The sequence below is a fragment of the Caretta caretta genome, chromosome 2, assembly GCF_965140235.1.
Source record: "Caretta caretta isolate rCarCar2 chromosome 2, rCarCar1.hap1, whole genome shotgun sequence".
Lineage (NCBI taxonomy): Eukaryota > Metazoa > Chordata > Testudines > Cheloniidae > Caretta > Caretta caretta.
The window spans coordinates 118,104,038-118,122,198 of NC_134207.1; the positions used below are offsets into that span (position 1 = coordinate 118,104,038).

General features: G+C 44.0%; 1 protein-coding gene across 2 annotated transcripts in view; it reads left to right on the forward strand.

The window, feature by feature from the left end:
- The window catches only part of F13A1 (coagulation factor XIII A chain), a 171,163-nt gene that overhangs the window by 103,143 nt on the left and 49,859 nt on the right, over positions 1–18,161 (forward strand). For both annotated transcript variants that reach the window (XM_075125389.1, XM_048839785.2), the window contains exon 4: positions 9,913–10,164. In XM_075125389.1, coding sequence (XP_074981490.1) covers positions 9,913–10,164 — 252 coding nt within the window. The remainder of the gene's footprint in view (positions 1–9,912; positions 10,165–18,161) is intronic.

Sequence of the window (18,161 nt, forward strand, 5' to 3'; positions counted from 1 at the left end):
GAACTGGATGGTTCTAGGTAATAACTAATGAGTGAGCCTTTCATGTTTAGAAGTCTTGTTTTAAATTCAGACCAGATCAACAGTGACCAAAAGTTATTGCCTTCTGGTGTCCCTTTGGTGCCCTGTGTAAAATGTGTTGATGGTTTCAGACCAGTCCCTAGCAGGCAGATGTTCGCATCACAGAAAGTGCCATCGCTGACACTCCTGTTGTCAGTCTCAGGCCACAGAAAGGGCAAGGACCGAATGAGCCTGGAGACTGAACTCCTCTTGCCTCTCACATCCAGAGGCGATCCCTGAGGCATGTTGGTGGGACTGTGTGATGATGGAGCTAGTAGTACCACTGGTTGTTTTGTACATAAACAATTTTAGCTTCCAGCGTGATCAATCTGGCTTTTCACAAACCCTCAAATTCACTTTTTTAAAATATTAAGGGTAAAAATATTCTATGATGGGCAAAGCTGGTGGCATCACCTATTATTAAGGTTGCCTGACACTTCCCATTATAAGATCCTGTTATTTGTTATAAACGACTTTGAAATTTTAACCATTTGTGCTGAAATTTTGCATGCTCAGTGGGTATCCACCTCAGGCTGAATTGTTTTGGAAAATATCAGTCGAAATGGCTTGGCCGTTTCTGAGAATGAGGTTAGAGAGAAATACTTGGGTTTTTTTGCCCGGGTTAAAATAGTTTGGTGACCTTTTTTTTTTTTTTTGCGAAGCTTTGGTGCCCCTATGCTTTGGAGCGGAGACTTTAAATTTGTCAGGGATGTGCCTTTTGCCAAATTTGCCCAAGTTTTAAGCCTTTGACTAATCATAGTTTGGACATGCTCAGACTTAGATTTTAGTAGCTTAATTCCCTGAAGATTCTACCCCCACTGGCATGCTCCAGCCAGGACTTTCCTCGCAATTGCAGCTCAGGACTGCTATGGGCCAGGTCAGGCCTATTCTGGCCATCTGAACTGGGAGCTGGGAGTGTCTCTACTGTGCTCTCAATGACCTCCTGCTGGGCCCAGAAAGCATAGAGGAAGAAGATGTCTAATTTGAATGGAGAAGGGAGAAGCGCCTGATCTGCAGGATCGGGGGCAAGTAGATTGGAACAAGGAGCCTGTGGGGAGAGGACACTGGGACTGGTTAGGCAAGGTGACTGTGAATGGGAGCCAGGGAGGAAAATGGGTGTGTGGGGGGAGAGGGGGAATTGGGCACTGAGAACAGATGAGAAGACTGGGACTGGCTGGACAAAGACTCTGTGACAGGAGTGAGGGACTCGGAGATTGGACGAGTTGTCCAGGGAGAGAGATTAGGACTGGAAATTAGTGGAGAGGAGGAACAGAGGAAGGCAGGACCAGGAATAACTGAGCAAGGAGACTGGGATGAAAAACCATGGGTGGAAAAGGGACAGGACCGGGATAAGGTCAGATAGGAGGGGATGGGGCAGAAGGGGGTCACAATTTAGGGGGTGTGGGCAGAAGAGTTTGTGTTCTTTGGAGCAAACTCCCTCCAGATCCTGGAATGGAGTCAAAGATCCCTGAGTCTCACCATTCCTCTAAGTCAGCAAATATCCGTGACATCCACTGCCAAACGCTCACCCCCATCTAGTGCTGATCCATCTGGAGGATGACTACCTGCTATTGCTATCAGTTATTCCATTAGCTCAAGAGGTGGAGGTTTGTGTGGTGGCTTTAAAGCTTCCAGCCCTGCCGATGACCAGTGTGAGTGTCAACATGATGGAATTTTTGGGTGTGGTGTTCGTTTGCTAGATTCTTTAAAAACAAACAAACAAAAAATACCCCTAAGAATTTACACACAAAATACATTAAAAGAACATTAAGGTTACAAAGACAAGTACTGAAAAGTTAAAATATGACAGAACTAAGGTTGCCAGGGCAACCTTTGGCCCCCTTGTATTATGATACAGACTTTAATTACATACTCCTCTTTCCCCCCTCCTCTCCCCATTTGTTTCAGAAGTTGGAAGATGTGTAGTGAATGAGGCAGGGGACTGCAGGAAAAGAAAGGATGATCTCACGGTTAAGGCAGTTGAAAGCCACCCTGGAGACTTGGATTCTATCCCTGCCTCTGCTACAGAGTCCCTCTGTGATGCTAGGCAAGCCACTTAAATCAAACTTTTCACAGGTGGTCACTAACTGGGTGTTCCTCATTTTCCGGATGCCTGAGTTGAAACTGTATGGTCTGATTTGTTGAAAGTGCTGAGCACTCACAACTGCAGTCAATAGGAGCTGTGCTTTGAACTTAGAAAATGCTACATAATAAGTTCTTTGAAAAATTAGGTCCCAATTTGGGCACCCAAAATTAATGGATACTTTTGACCTTAATCTCCGTGCCTCAGTTCTCCTTCTGTAACATGGGCATAATAACCTCTCACCTCAAAATGGTCTTGTGAACATTCATTAATGTTTGTAAAGCTCTCAGGTGCTATAGTAATGAGTGCCATAGAAAAGTGCATGAGGAAATCAATAATTCTGTCTTCAAAGCAGGGTTTGAGTAGTGTGAAGTAAATAAGGCCTGTGGCCACACACTGAATAATGAGGCGAAAGTAAAATACCATGAAGTGAGCATCATCCATCCTGTGCATGGAATGAGGCCAGATCCTGTGGAAAAAATAGTATGCAAATGTGTATTGAAGACTGAATGCATAATATGTATTGCATAATCCATCAGAATCACTCTGTCAGTTCCCACAAGCCCTCACTTAATTGCAAATGATGACAAACCAACCCCAACTTTTTCACTCAGGACAGGCACCCTGACCACTCCCAACTCTGGAACCTTCCCAGTATCCCTTGCTTGGCAGTCTCTGCCATCTCCACTCCTGAACCTTCTTGCTTCTTCCCTAACAAATCTTGACTGACTCCCAGCAATAGGGGCCTCCTTCATTACCTCCATCCAGAACTTTCTGCCACCATTCTGGACTTCTCCTGTTCTCATCTCTCACACATCTATAACCCTTCCTTCTATCTGCTTAAACCACTTGTAACACCTGACCTTCCTCAAACAAGTTTCTCCTCTTGAACTTTCAAATTCATCCAGTTTCTCCACCTACAAATTGCAGTAGGTAACATTTTTAAGGGCTAAAATATGACTAATGGGATAAAAGGATTATGAGGTGCTCAGATACTATAGTGATGAGGGCCATATAAGCATTTTAGGTAGATGTGTTAGCAATATTTCAGGGAAATTCTTGCAGATGGCAGTGTTGTGCATTTAATAATTGAATGATAATCATGCCAAAAAAGAGGGGAAGTGGGGAAAATCTTACCTAACGAGGAAGAATAACTAAAAGCACCTTTGTATTACTATATCAATTCAGATTTAACATTAGGCCTTTATCTGGCAAAAGAAATCTTACACAAAGTCAAAGTGAACCCATTCATCACTTTCGATTTGCACAACTTCTTTTTTCCCTCACACCTTCATTCTCTTGTACACTTATAGATATGGTTTAAGGGGGGGGGAGATCAAGTGCAAAAGCTTCTGCATAAATTCTCCTTAACTCTGAAGCTAGTGAATAGGATTGCCCTTTTCCTTGACGCATTACTGTTCTGAGGAGCTCTCCTCATTTGTCGAAGCGTAGACATCAAAGACATGCTTTACAACCAGATGGGACTACAGTTCATTTATTAGACTGGCAGACAGTGTTTGATGCCATTAAACATAACCTTAGATTTAAAACATGTAGTGCCAGAAAGGGCATAAAGTTGGGAACAACACCTTCCAGAGATAAAAGATAATGACAAAAGCTGTAATTTAAAAATTACCAGAGGAATGCAACGTTTAGTAGGCAATTCTTTTATGCTACTTGTTTACATTTAATAAAGCAATACGCTGCCAGGTATGAGATGGCTAAGGGTATGTCTGCATTGCAATTAGACATTGGCCCATACCAGCTGAGCTGGGCTTGTGGAGCTCGGGCTAAGGGGCTGTTGAATTGCAGTATAGATGTTCGGGCTGGGGCCGCAGCCCAAGCTCTGGGACCCTCCCACCTTGCAGGGTCCTACAGCCTGGGCTCCAGCCTGAGCCTCAACATCTATATTGCAATTAAATAGCCCCTTAGCCCATGCCCCACAGTTCTGAGTCAGTTGGCAGGGGCCAGCCCTGGGTTTTTAATGGCAGTGTAGCCACACCCTTAAGTATACTGGTAAAAGGATATAAAATAGAGCCAGTCTCATCAAGGTTGTTGGCTTGAATCAATTCAGGTCTCTGGTCACTAAAATCTGTCACTCTCTATGGACACAGGGTGAATCGTATGAAATGAATTTGCTGTTAATCCAGGTTCCAGTGGACAGATGTCCACATTATGGAAACCACCATAATTAGCAACTTTGATGGCAGTGTTAGCAAAGGGGACACAACCGGTGACTAAGAACAATTCCATCGTGGTCAGGTGTCTTTAGACAAATGTGACAACAGCCTTGTCTACACTGCCACTTACAGCACTGAAACTTTCTTAGCTCAGGGTGTGAAAAGACACCCCCCCGGAGCGATGCAAGTTTCAGCGCTGTAAAGTGGCAGTGTACACAGCGCTGGGAGCTATTCCCCTCATGGAGGTGGTTTTATTACAGCGCCGGGAGAGCTCTCTCCCAGCGCTGGAGCTGCGACTACACAGCCAATGTTAAAGCGATGCTGTGGCCGCGCTTTAACATTGGCTGTGTGGACATACACTAAGAAAATGAGGACTAGACAGTGCAAGGGATTGTTAGGAGGGTGTGGGGGATATCCGTGTTAGGTAGGGTTACCATATTTGAACACTCAAAAAAGCGGACACTCCACGGTGGTGGGGGGTGGGGTATTTGCACCCAGTATCTACCAACTCGCGTTGTATTAATGTGTTATTGTACTGTTATATATGCTGTGCGCTACATGTTGTCTATATTGAGTATATATAAGAAAAAGTGATATGGCCTCAAAAGTGAAGTTTAATTATTTAAAGTTTACTGTACTTCTTTATATGTAGTGAGTCCTTTCCTTTCACCAGTTCTTCAGTTTTCTTTCTCCTCATGTGCCCACACATACTTCTCTGTAGATTGCATTTTTCTCAGCAGTGGCTGATTGCTCTTTAAGAAGGCATGAAAGTCTTTACAAGAAGTTTGTCTGAAGTTGTATTGTACAAGTAGAATTCCTTTCAACGACTCAACATTCAAGTTGTTCCTTTCCTTTGTCTACTGGCTTTGCATCAGTGAAAAAATTCACTCTACATTTGCACTGTGAGAAGGAATAGCAAAGAAAAACTGTGCAATCTTTAACAGTTCTGAATGATACTCAGTGTTTTTGGATTTCTCAAAATATTTGGTCCACTTCTGGTGTGCTAGCAAATTACTGAACTCTTCATCACTGTTGCAACTTTCTGTAAACTTCTTCAGGTTGCTGACCTGATCAAAACACTTCACGTCATCAATTTGCACCCCCTTATTGATCAGGTACTTGATACAAGGTTCCACATCACTCCAATTTGGTGCCTCACTCAGGGTAATCAACCTGAAACAAGAGAAGTCTTCCAGGGGTCTAAGCCATTTCTTCAAATATTCTAAGCATCTGCTGTACATATTATCTGCTTCAGCACAGAATTTGTCACACTCTTCATCAATTCCTTCCATGCGCTTTTGTGCCAGTAGTCCCTTAACTTTCAGGAACATAAAGTTGTGAGTCTTGCATTCAAGAAGGATAGTGTGAACCGAGTTCAAACTTTTCAGCACTTCCACGACAGAATTGCTTTCCCTTTCGATTTCTTAGATGTAAGTTTGGAATACACTCATGAGTGAATGCATGTGCCAAAGGTAAATCTCTCTTAATTCATACTCAAAAAAATGTCTTAAGCACTGTGGGTGGTTTGTCCTGTGACAGAAAGAACGACTTCAAGGCTGGAAACATCTGTATCAGCCTTGTAATGCCTGGAAGTAATGACAGCCATCGTGTCTTGCTATGAGAAAGCAGCTTTCTGTATTCAACATCAACAAACTCACAGTACTCCTTCAGTCGCTCAGTTCGGACAGCGTAGATATGAAAGTACTGGTAAATTTTAAAAATAATGTTCTTAATGTCAACGTTCATTCTTTCTGCTGCATGGTGTACACAGTTGTTCAAAATGTGTGCTGGGCAACCCACACCAATTAATGTTCTCTTCTGCAACAACTTCTTGAAGTTTGCAAACACATTCTTTCCATCTTCATCATGCTGGAGTCTTCCAAACATTGTATTGCAGTTGTCACCTGTAAATGCAATACACGTCTCAAACAAACCATTTTTTTCAAATGTTTGTTTTACGTAATGAGCAATCATGTTGGCAGACTCATTAGGTGTGTTCTGGACCTCAATCAATTTTGACTGCAAACTACCATTCTTCCAGTCAAAATACTGAAAAATTACTGGAAATATTTTCCCGGAACCTGGGATTGCTTCCTCTGTAGCAACTCCACAGTAAGCTACGTCATTTTCTTCAAACATTTTCAGAACAACATCAACAGAATGCGGTGCAAGCACAGAGAGAACAATTGCTTCTGTCTTGGTTCTAGCACTTGAAAATTTCTGTGCTACTTCAGAATCAGGGAATGTCTTCTTCAACAAGACAGATGTGCAATCCATTGACTTAAAGCTATTACGATGCTTAATGGTGTGAAATGCAAAAGCACCCTCTGCTTCAGTAACAGCATCCTCTGATTCGCTGCCTGGTTTTACAAAATAATCGGTCAATTTTTGTTGATGAGCTCTCTCCTTGAACTGCTTTTTTGTGCTTGTCTGAGTCCACATGAGTTTGTAAATCATTAGCGCCTGTATTTTTCACAGAAACGCAAGTACCAGGTCTACATACCAAGCACTCAGCTTCCCATTCTTCTCTACCACTTCGAGAACACAGGAAGTTCATCTTTAGTTCTGCAGTGGATTTACACTTTCGTTTTGGCATTGTGTTTGGGGGTAGTAAAATAAAATATCAAATAAGGAGCTCTTGAGGAAACACTGCCATACACAGTATGAACTCAGAAAAGACACTGAAATTGTCGACGTTGCACTATCGCCACTATGGAAAAATGAGACAACTTAACAATGCTTAAATATGAGGCCCAATTCTGCTGCATGTTCAGGCCACTTTGTGCTAGTGAAGCATCCAGTTTAGCTGGCGACTGAGGGATTCCTCTTCCTTGGCTGGCAGAGTCCTGGGAGTGGATCTTAAGTCACCCCACTCTGGGCTGCTGACACAGGGGACGTGGCTGGGAACGTACCCATAGGGTGACCAGATCACAACAGTAAAATATCGGGACACACTGGGGTGCTGTCGGCCCCGCCCACAGTCCACTCCCGCTCTGCCCCCACTCTGCCCCACGCTCCACCCCCACTCTGCCCCAGGTCCCACCCCCTCTCTGCTCGGCCCCACCACTGCACCCCTCCTCACCGCCTGGCCTGCCGCTGGCTTGCTGCATCCTTCCTCACCCCCACCCACCCACCGCTGCTGGCTCCCTCGCCGCTCGCCTCTTCAACCCCCACTGCTGGCCTTTTCACCCCCCAACCCACTGCTGGCTCACCGCTTGCCTCTTCACCCCACCCCACTCACCTATTCGCCCCTCCTGCCGCAGGTCCCTCTGGCTCCTAGGATCAGGGGCAGCCGAGGGGTCTCCACGTGTTGTGCCTGCCACAAGCGCGAGGTCCATGGCCCCCATTGGCCGGGAAAAGCACAAATGGGAGCTGCCGGAGCCGCGGACCGGGGCTTGCACGTGCCGGCAGCGTGCAGAGAGCCCTCCGCCCCCACCCCCTGACCCGACCCTAAGAGCCAGAGGGACCTGCCGGGGGGCGAGGTGGGGAGTCCCGGGGGTGCTTACCTGGGGTGGCTCCTAGGAAGCATCCAGTAGGTCCCTCTGGATCCTATCTAGGGTCAGGTCGGGTTGGGGGTGGGGGCGGAGGGCTCTCTGCCCGCTGCCGATGCCTGCAAACCCCTCCCTGCAGTTCTGATTGGGTAGGAGGGAGTTGGTGCAGCACGTGGAGACCCCCTCTGCCTCTGTGCCCAGGAGCTGCCCACACTGCAGGCTCCTGCCGGCGGGCGAGTGCTGGGAGCTACCCCAGGAAGCACTGCCAGCCCCAGGACTTTGGTGCACACGGTGAGGTGAGCGGTCCCTGATATCGGGACAAAGCGCATCCCAACCGATGTGGCAAAATCCCAGATGTTTTTAGATATTTAAAAATTCCTCCTGGATGGCGATTTAAGAACTAAAAAGCCAGACATGTCTGGGAAAATACGGACATATGGTAACCTTAGTGTTAGGTCACTAGTTTGAATTTGGCCAGTGAACAAAGGCATTACCATATAACAATTGTTTCTCTCTCTATTTGTAGCCACAGCTCAGTTTTAAGTGGACATATGCCTACCTCATAAAAAATATCATCACACAGTAGCACCCTTTTGGAAATCTCAGAGGGCCCAGGGACTGATGTCTACTCCCATCTCTAGAGGGCCCTTTAGATCAAGGATGAGGCACATCTCAGGGCACTGTGAGGGAGCTTGTACTGCTATATCCGTTCTATGGACAAACGTGGGCCAGATATTTTTAAAAGACATATTGGTGCCTAAAGATACAGTTAGGCACCTGGTGGAATTTCCAAAAGCACATAGGCACCTAAACACCTTTAAAAGTCTGCCCCTTAGTTTAATGGGCGGTCAGCTGGGCAACTTTCAGCAGCACAAAGTTCAGACTTTCCTCTTATCTTTTTAATTGAATAAACCAAGCAATTTACCCTACTCTTCAGAATTAGGTGGTTTGGAAGTTGCTAGAGATGTCTACTGAATAATCCAATTTTGCTGTCGTTTGCTGTTGTTTATACAATTACTGTACATCAAAAGTAGGAGCAAAATACCTACTGTAGAGGGAAGAAGGATCAAATCCACCACCAGTTTAAAGGGCAATCCTACATTCAGATCCCAATTGTTAGTAGCCACAAGACTGTCATCTCTTATCCCTCTACACCTTAATTTTTAATGGCCTTTTTAAGATGTCCTGCACTTCATCTTCCTATGTTTGCTATCGAGTTTTGTTTTTTCTTTCTAATTCCTTTTTCTTTAGTAGTTCTCTTACTTCTGTTGCATGCCCCAATAAACAGAATATATAAGCAAAAAGAAAAGGAGTACTTGTGGCACCTTAGAGATTAACAAATTTAAATAGTCTCTAAAGTGCCACAAGTACTCCTTTTCTTTTTGCGAATATAGACTAACACGGCTGCTACTCTGAAACCAGACTATATAAGGTATCTGGTTTGCTGCATCCCTGGACTTTAGGGCAAAAATGGCTACGTATGTGGTCCTGAACAATCCATCAGATGGAAGCATAGTAGAAATGCAGAGGCTGGGCTGTGTTATAAAGTTCAGAGCCAGAGCTAGATTTATGTTATCCCAAAATTTAGGGGTGTTCAGATCTGGGACTCTCTCTACGTCAGCATTATACAAATAATTGGAAAGGAAAATCAGTTACATGCCCTATTCTCCACTTCAAAGTACATAAATGCTATATTTTCACTCTGCTATTATTAGACTTGTCTGTCCCTGTGCATTTGCTTTCCATTCATCTGTATAAGAGCTTGCTGAGATCTGACTTACGATTTATTAGGGCAAGGATCAGTTTGGAGTTCAGGAGAAGTGTGATGCAATATCTAAACAATGCTGAGATGTGGTGTTATCTATTATCCATATGGCAGTAATACCTACAGGCCAGGGCCCTGCCGTGCTAAGGACTGTACAAACATATAACAAAGACAGTCCCATATAAATTGAAGAGGAGACAACTGGTGGATGCAGCAAACACATGACAGGGGTGGGAGGAGGGAGCACAAGGAAATGATGAGAGACTTAAACTGAGGCATTTACAAAGCTGTCAAATACATTCACAGAAGGTTCCTCCTCTCTTTCCATTACTGTAGGTCGTTATCCACAGCAAAACAAAGGCACTTACATCCCAATCCCTTTGGTTGAAGAACTGCAAAGCGGGACATGGGGAGCCAAGATTACCTGGAAGGACGACAGTTCCATTAGGCTGTCCATCATGTCTGCTCCGACCTGCATTGTGGGGAAATTCCGCCTCTATGTCGCTGTCCTGACTCCCTATGGCATCCTCCGGACAAAGAGAAACCCAGAGACTGACACCTACATACTCTTTAATCCCTGGTGCCCAGGTGAGGGGTGTACAATATTCAGATGTTCATACTTCTGAGACAAGGCCCATCTGTTTCCCCAGGCTTTTGGGGAGACAGGGGTGTGATAAAGTTTGTGATGGAGGGGGTTATTGTCTGGACTTGACTTCTTATTTTTTTAACTTGAGGTTGATTATTTTCTAGTTTGAGTGGGCAGTAGCTGGTGGCTTTACTTTAACTTTTGGTAAAGGTACCAAGATGCTTGGATAGCTGCTTGATCACTCTCTCTGTGTGTCTGATTCAAAGCCCACTGAGATCAGTGAGTCTTTCCACTGATTTCAGTGGGCATTGGTTCAGGGTGCAAAGAACTAAATGTTTAAAACCTGGTGTTCCATTTGTGCATATAAAAATCAGAATTTGTGCTCACATATGCATTTTACAAAGTGAATTCTATATTCCAGGCATTTTTGAAGTGAGTACAAATGAGTTGCAAGTTCTGATCAGCATCTTTTCAAAACAGTTTAGGAGCACTATGCCTCAACATGATAAAACTTGGAATATAGACAGATCCAGAATGGCTTCAAACTTCTGGTATATCTAGTGCTTTAATGCAGTCCTGGAACTCTTCCTTCTTGGTAGATATAATCTCTTTCCCATAATATTTATATACATTTCTTTAGTGTCAAATAACGAGCATCGTGCTTTGTGATAAATGTTTGGCATTATAAATAGAGTACTCTGCAGCACTTTGTTTTGTACATGGAGTGATTTGGCCCAAGTTCATTACCTGCCTCTGGTCCAAGAGAACATAGGCAATGATTAGTTTATGTATTGTTTAGGAAGATGCATGATTAATCCTGAGTAAAGTGACATTAGTTAAATGGAATTAGGACTAAAAAGGAGGGAAGAGAAGGAGCTAGGACCAGTGGGGATTTAGAGTTAGTGGGGCCCTGTGCTTAGCTTCATTTTTGGCCCTCCCGAATGGGGGGAGCATTCTTTCTTATCTTCCCCCCCTCCCATTATCTTTTCTTTTTTTTCTGCATTCTCCTCCTGGGGCTCAGGGCTGGGGGTGCAGGATCTGGGAGGGAGTTAGGGTGCAGGAGTGGGCTGGGGGTCTGGGTGGGAGTTATGGTGCGGGAGGGGGCTCAGGGTTGGGGTGCAGGGTCTGGATGGGAGTTAGGGCATGGGAGTGGGCTGGGGCTGGTGGTGCAGGGTTAGGGTGGGAGTTAGGGTGTGGGAGTGGGCTGGGGCTGGGAGTTGTGGCCAGAAGTTAGGGTGTGGGAGGAGGCTCAGGGCAGGGGCAGGAGGTTGGGGTGCGGAGCACTTAGATGGGGCAGCTCCCATTTGGTGCAGGTGCGGGGAGTTCAGGTGGCTCCTTGCGGCCCTGTGCTTGCCCCGCAGGCACCGCCCCCCGCAGCTCCTATTGGCCACGATTCTCGGAGATGCCTCCCCCCTCCCCCGCACCAGGAACGCAAGGGCTTTAGGGGCTGCAGCCCAGCGCTAAGTGGGCCCTGGAGCCCCGGGCTGCAGCCCCTAAAGCCCCGCCCCCTTTCCGAATCCGGCCCTGCGAGCAGGCGCTGGAGGACTCGGGGGGAGCAGGGGCAGCCGGGGAGAAGCGGGAGTTTCCCTTTCAAAGCGTCGCTTCTCTCCGGCTGGCTGCGCGGTGCTACTCCTGAGTCCTCCGGCCGACGTTTGCAGCTCTCCCGCCACCCGCACCTCCCGCCTGCTCCCCTGAGGCTGCGGGTGAGCCTCCCTCCCTGCTCTCCTGCCCGCCACAGCGTCTACCCCCGCAGCCCCCCTCCCGTGGAGCAGCCGCCCTGCACAGGTGCGCCGGTGCTGAGCTGCCCGAGTGCCCAGCCCTGGGGGAACCGTGCCAGGGCACTGTGTGTTTCATGGTAAATCCGCCCCTGGCTAGGATGGGATGCTACAGCACCATGAACTCTACTGAAAAACGGTGTAGAGTTGTGTTGCTTAAAACTGCACAGTAAGAAGATGCTCCATGGAGAAGGTAGGTGCACAGCCAGGAGAAAAGTGGGAGGCGTCACAGCCTGATGTAGGCATACAACTGTAACTCACTGCTGAGTGGATGTTAACAGATTCCCCCTCCATGCCTGATTTGTAGGTGGTATGAGTCTGTTACAGCCCCAGCTAGGGAGCTTTAGCTCAAGTTGTAGCTGTTCGTGCTTTTAGTCCTGGACATCTCTGGTTCAATGTGCCGTGTGTTCGTCAAGATGACAGCCATCCCCCAATCATCCTGAGCCAAACCCAATGCAAAATCCTCCTAAGAACTCAAGTCATCGAGGAGATCCTCATGATGAATGCACACACATTTCATGTCCCGTGCTTAGCCAGCCCTATAGGAACTCACTGCTATTGTGCTATCTACACCTGTGGAATATGACCAAAGAGACAAAAATCAGATAAAAATAGATCATCGGAGGAAACCAGTAGGACATGCTGCAAACTACAATGAAATGCTGAAGCTGTTGCCTTCAAAAGCAGTCATCAGCATTCAGGGAGTGATAAATAACGAAGAGGACAGGTCAATGACACAGAACAATCTGGATCTCTTGGTAAACTGGGTGCAAGAAAATGGTATGTTCTTAAATCTGGCTAAATGTAAATGTGTACATCTAGGAACAAAGGATTTAGGCCAGTGATACTCAGACCTTAGTGGTTCAGAAGCCAAATTAGCGGTCACATTACCCAAAAGAGCCACAGCAGTGTAAATTCATTGTTTCATTTTCTCTCTCTCTCTCTCTCTCTCTCTCTCTCTTTCATTCTCACAGCAAAATGACTAACCAAGTATTATTATTTTATCAACTACAATTGGTTTACAACATAATAAAAGCACCCTGATTGGTTAATAACTTAGATGGGTTAATAATTAACACACAGGTGTTAGAGAACTTATTCCTTCACTCTCCCACTTCCCTGGTCCTCCTCGCATGAACAGAGAGCAACAATACCCGAAGTCTGAAGGTGCAAACAATTCGATGTTTATTGGGGTGAACTTCCAGCAAGCTTAAATCCAAGTTCCTTTTTCCTTATTTTCGAATCCCAACTTACTTCCTGTTTGCCCCTAATTTATATAGTAATATTCTTAGCTATACCTTAACCAATCATTCTACTGAAATTTACCTAACCAATCCTAACATATTGTAACATGATTAGCTAACCAATTAAATCCCACCACCTTAATTAGTTTACAGCCAGTAAAATTAATTATACAGCAGACAGAAACAATCACAGAACCAGGCAGAGACCATGCCAATAAACAATAGCAAAGGGGGAATTATAATGACAAAACAATACAGAAGTGAGGATTTCACAACTACATCTATAAAGACTTAAGGGTTTCCCAGCTGTGTCTATTGATAGGTGAGTTCTTACCAGGCAGAAAACTATCAACCTACATTTCCTTTTACATCTTCTAGGCTCTTCCCTTTCTCAGGAGGTGATAGATTGGATCACCTTCCTAACAGCCCCAGATCGACTAGTTTGGAATGTGAGGATGTGACCGTTCGCTTCCCAGGGTATGGCTGCCTCTGCTGCTTAGCCAAAGGCCTTAGCCTAAGAACAGGGCCTCAGACTATCACAGTGAGAGAAGGCCCTTACACAGATTCTTTCTTGTATACCTCTATTACTAGCTAAATGATAAACATATACCTACATTCTTAGAGTATAGGCCTTTACATGCAGGCCTGAATATCTATATCCTAACAACAGGGTTTTAATATCATGTGCTGCAAAGAGCTGCAGGAGACACATTAAAGAGCTACTTGCAGCTTGCAAGCCTCAGTCTGAGTATCACTGATCTGGGCCATACTTACACAATGGGGGACTCCATTCTGGGTAGCAGCAGCTCTGAGAAAGATCTGGGGGTTGTGGTGACTAATCAGCTGAACATGAGCTCCCACTGCAATGCTGTGGCCAAAAGGGCTAATGCGATCCTTGGATGCATAAACAGGAGAATCTCAGGTAGGAGCAGAGAGGTTATTTTACCTCTGCATTTGGGACTGGTAATATCACTGCTGGAATCCTGTGTCTAGTTCTTATAATGTTGACACCCAAAGGATGCTGATAAATTGGAGAGGGTTCAGAAAAGAACTGCAAGAATGATTAAAGTATTAGAAAAATTGCCTTTATAGGGATAGACTCAAGGAGTTCAATCAGATTAGTTTAACAAAGAAAAGGTTAAGGGGTAACCAGATTACAGTATAAAGGTACCTACACAGGGAACAAATATTTATTAATGGGCTCTTCAATCTAGCAGACAAAGTGGTTGGAAGTTGAAGCTGGACAAATTGATTTGAAACAATATGTAAATTTTTAACAGAGAGACTAATTAACCTTTGGAGCAACTTACCCACGGTTGGGGTGGATTGTCCATTGCTGACAATCTTTTATACAAGAAGTCAGTCTAGATCCGTGGTTTTCAACCTGTGGTCCGCAGACCCCTGGGGATCCACAGGTAAGTCTAAGATTTTCAAAGGGGTCGGTGCCTCCAAATGAAAACCACTGGTCTATATCATCACAATGGTCCCTTCTCACCTTGGAAGCTATGACTGTCTATGGGCAACTCATAAGGCTCTGCCATGTGGGAAAGAAACTCCTAATACTATGCAAGTACACAGATCCATTATGAATCCACAACAGTACAACAACACGTAAGCAGCTGATCCCAGAGTTTCCTGGATAACTTTGTGCTGAGTATGCTACCTCTTTTGGTCTGTTACTTACACGTACTCCATTCTATATATGCAGCCAATGACCCTTTTTACCTGTTTGGATATTGCTTTGTATTTTTTCAAGTCACAGCCCTTGATGACTGTGACAAGTTCAGTTTTCTGCACATCCAAGGGTGTGATTTCATTTTGATCTCTATTTGTTTCTGGTCACATGTTTCTAAATAGTTTTGACTATTACACTTATTTTTCCCCGGCCTGCTTGTGCAAGCAAATGAGATAGAATGCCCCTCCTTCCTTTGTACCCTGAAAAAAGAAATGTGTGAAATGGATCAACCAATGTGTATAAAAACTCAGCATCTTAAATATAATCCTTGATTAGCAAAGTGAGCAGTGGTATGAAGATCTCATAGGCTGACTTGCTTGGTTAATAGATAACCTTTGGGTGAAATACACCATTTAAAATGAGAAAAGAATGACCTGAATATATGGGAGTGTTTTTACATTGATTAGAAGACAAGATTTGTCTGTTTCACGAGCAGCTTTCTGGCTCATTGTTTTGAAGAAATGTCTGTGTTTCTGGATGAGATTCATTCAAAGACAAAAGTGAAATATTTGTGTCCTTCCTGGATAGCACCTTTTGTTACAAGAGTTCAGCTTTGTTGTACCTTTCTGGTTTTCATAGTCTGCTGTTTCAGGACAAGTATGAATATATCAGTCAAGCTAGAGAGAGGTTCTGGAGCTGCTGGCTTTAAAAGTCATTGGATTCTCTCATACGAATCTCCCACTTTAGATGTATGACTAATCACCCATCAGACTTTATTAATTCAGTTACATTACTTTTAGGGCCTGACCCTGCAATATGATGAGTGCTCTCAATTCAAGCTCTCACCACACTACAGGATGAAGAGGTTTTTTACATACTTAGGTAAACCATGTGCCTTTAGTAATCTTAGATCCGAATACCATGAGCCTGATTTCAGGAGGTGCTGAGCTCCCATAGCTTTTCTTGGTCTAAGTTAGCAATGAGAGCTCAGCTCAGGTTCAGGCTCTACGTAAAGGGCTATACAGTGTATTCAGTCAAGCTGAAAACTTCCCTGGCTGAAGTAATGCATTTCACCCATTACAGCCTTTTGCTAACTGAGCAGTGTATTTAAGATGTTGGGGTTATACACATTTTTGCTGCTCTAATTACAAATTTCTTCTGCTCATCCTTGAATATATGATATATAATTTGAGGATTAGGTATAAATGGACGGCCCTGAACTGCTCACATAAACTATTGTGAATCCAATTTTGTGCCATAGGAAGTTTTCCCTAGATTTGCAATTGCGGGTCAGATTTGAATTACTATGGTTATGTCTATCCTGCACACTCCTTACAGCAGCGTGTAGAGTACATACTGTGAATGCCCCTGCAGCCTGGGTCTCAATAGCAGTGTGGACAGTTAGGCACTACTTAGGCAAGTAGATTAAAGACATGTCAGAGCCTTAAGGTATATACTAGGTCTGTCAATTAATCACAGTTAACTCATGCGATTAACTAAAAAAAAATTAATCACGATTAAAAAAATTAATCGCGATTAATCGCACTTATTACAATAGAACACCAATTGAAATTTATTACATATTTTGGATGTTTTTCTACATTTTCAGTATTGATTTCAATTACAACACAGAATACAAAGTGTACACTGCTCACTTTATATTATTATTTTTATTACAAATATATGCACTGTAAAAGCGATAAAAGAAATAGTATTTTTCAATTCACCTCATACAAGTACTGCAGTGCAATCTCTTTATCGTGAAAGTGTAACTTACAAATGCATTTTTTTTTGTTACAGAACTGCACTCAAAAGCAAAACAGTGTAAAACTTTAGAGCCTACAAGTCCTCTCAGTCCTACTTATTCTGTCAATCGCTAAGACAAACAAGTTTGTTTACATTGACAGGAGATACTGCTGCCTGCTTCTTGTTTACAATGTCACCTGAAAGTGAGAACGGGTGTTCACATGGCACTTTTGTAGCCAGGGTTGCAAGGTATTTACATGCCACATATGTTAAACATTCATATGCCCGTTCATGCTTTGGCCACCATTTGAGAGGAGATGCTTCCATGCTCATGATGCTCATTAAGAAAATAATGTGTCAATTACATTTGTGACTGTACTCCTTGTGGGGAGAATTGTATGTCCCCTGCTCTGTTTTACCCACATTCTGCATATATTTCATGTTATAGCAGTCTCGGATGATGACCCAGCACATGTTGTTCATTTTAAGAACACTTTCACAGCAGATTTGACAAAACACAAAGAAGATGTGAGATTTCTAAAAATAGCTACAGCATTTGACCCAAGGTTTAAGAATCTGAAGTGCCATCCAAAATCTGAGAGGGACGAGATGTGGAGCATGCTTTTAGAAGTCTTAAAAGAACAACACTCTGATGAGGAAACAGAAAACAAATCACCAAAAAAGAAAATCAACCTTCTGCTGGTGGCATCTGACTCAGATAATGAAAATGAACATGTGTCAGTCCGCACTGCTTTGGATCGTTATCAAGCAGAACCCATCATCAGCATGGACACGTCCTCTAGAATGGTGGTTGAAGCATGAAGGGACATATGAATCCTTAGCGCATCTAGCACGTAAATATCTTGCAACGCCAGCTACAACAGTGCTATGCGAACACCTGTTTTCACTTTCAGGTGACATTGTAAACAAGAAGCAAGTAGGACTGAGTGGATTTGCAGGCTCTAAAGTTTTACATTGTTTTATTTTTGAACGCAGTTTTTTTTGTACATAATTCTACATTTGTAAGTTCAACTTTCATGATAAAGAGATTGCACTACAGTACTTGTCTGAGGTGAATTGAAAAATACAATTTATTTTGTTTTTTACAGTGCAAAAATTTGTAATAAAAAATAAATATGAAGTGAGCACTGTACACTTTGTATTCTGTGTCATAATTGAAATTAATATCTTTGAAAACGTAGTAAACATCAAAAAATATTTAAAATAAATGGTATTCTATTGTTGTTTAACAGCGCGATTAATCTCGCAATTTTTTTAATCGTGCAATTAATCACAATTTTTTAAATCGCTTGACAGCCCTAGTGTATACCCTACACTGCTCTTTGTGTGACCAAGCAGTGCCCCCCATGCCTACATTGCTATTTTTAGCAGTGTAGGGTCCTGCTTCCTCCCCACTGCTGGAGCCTTCCCCTGCCTCAGTGAAAGGCTCTTGCGGCGGGGGAAAGGCTTGTTCATCTCCCCGCAATCAGAGCCTTTCCCCACTGCCTCCCCCACCCCCAGAGCTGTTCACTGAAGGGTAGCTATACACCTCAGTGGCG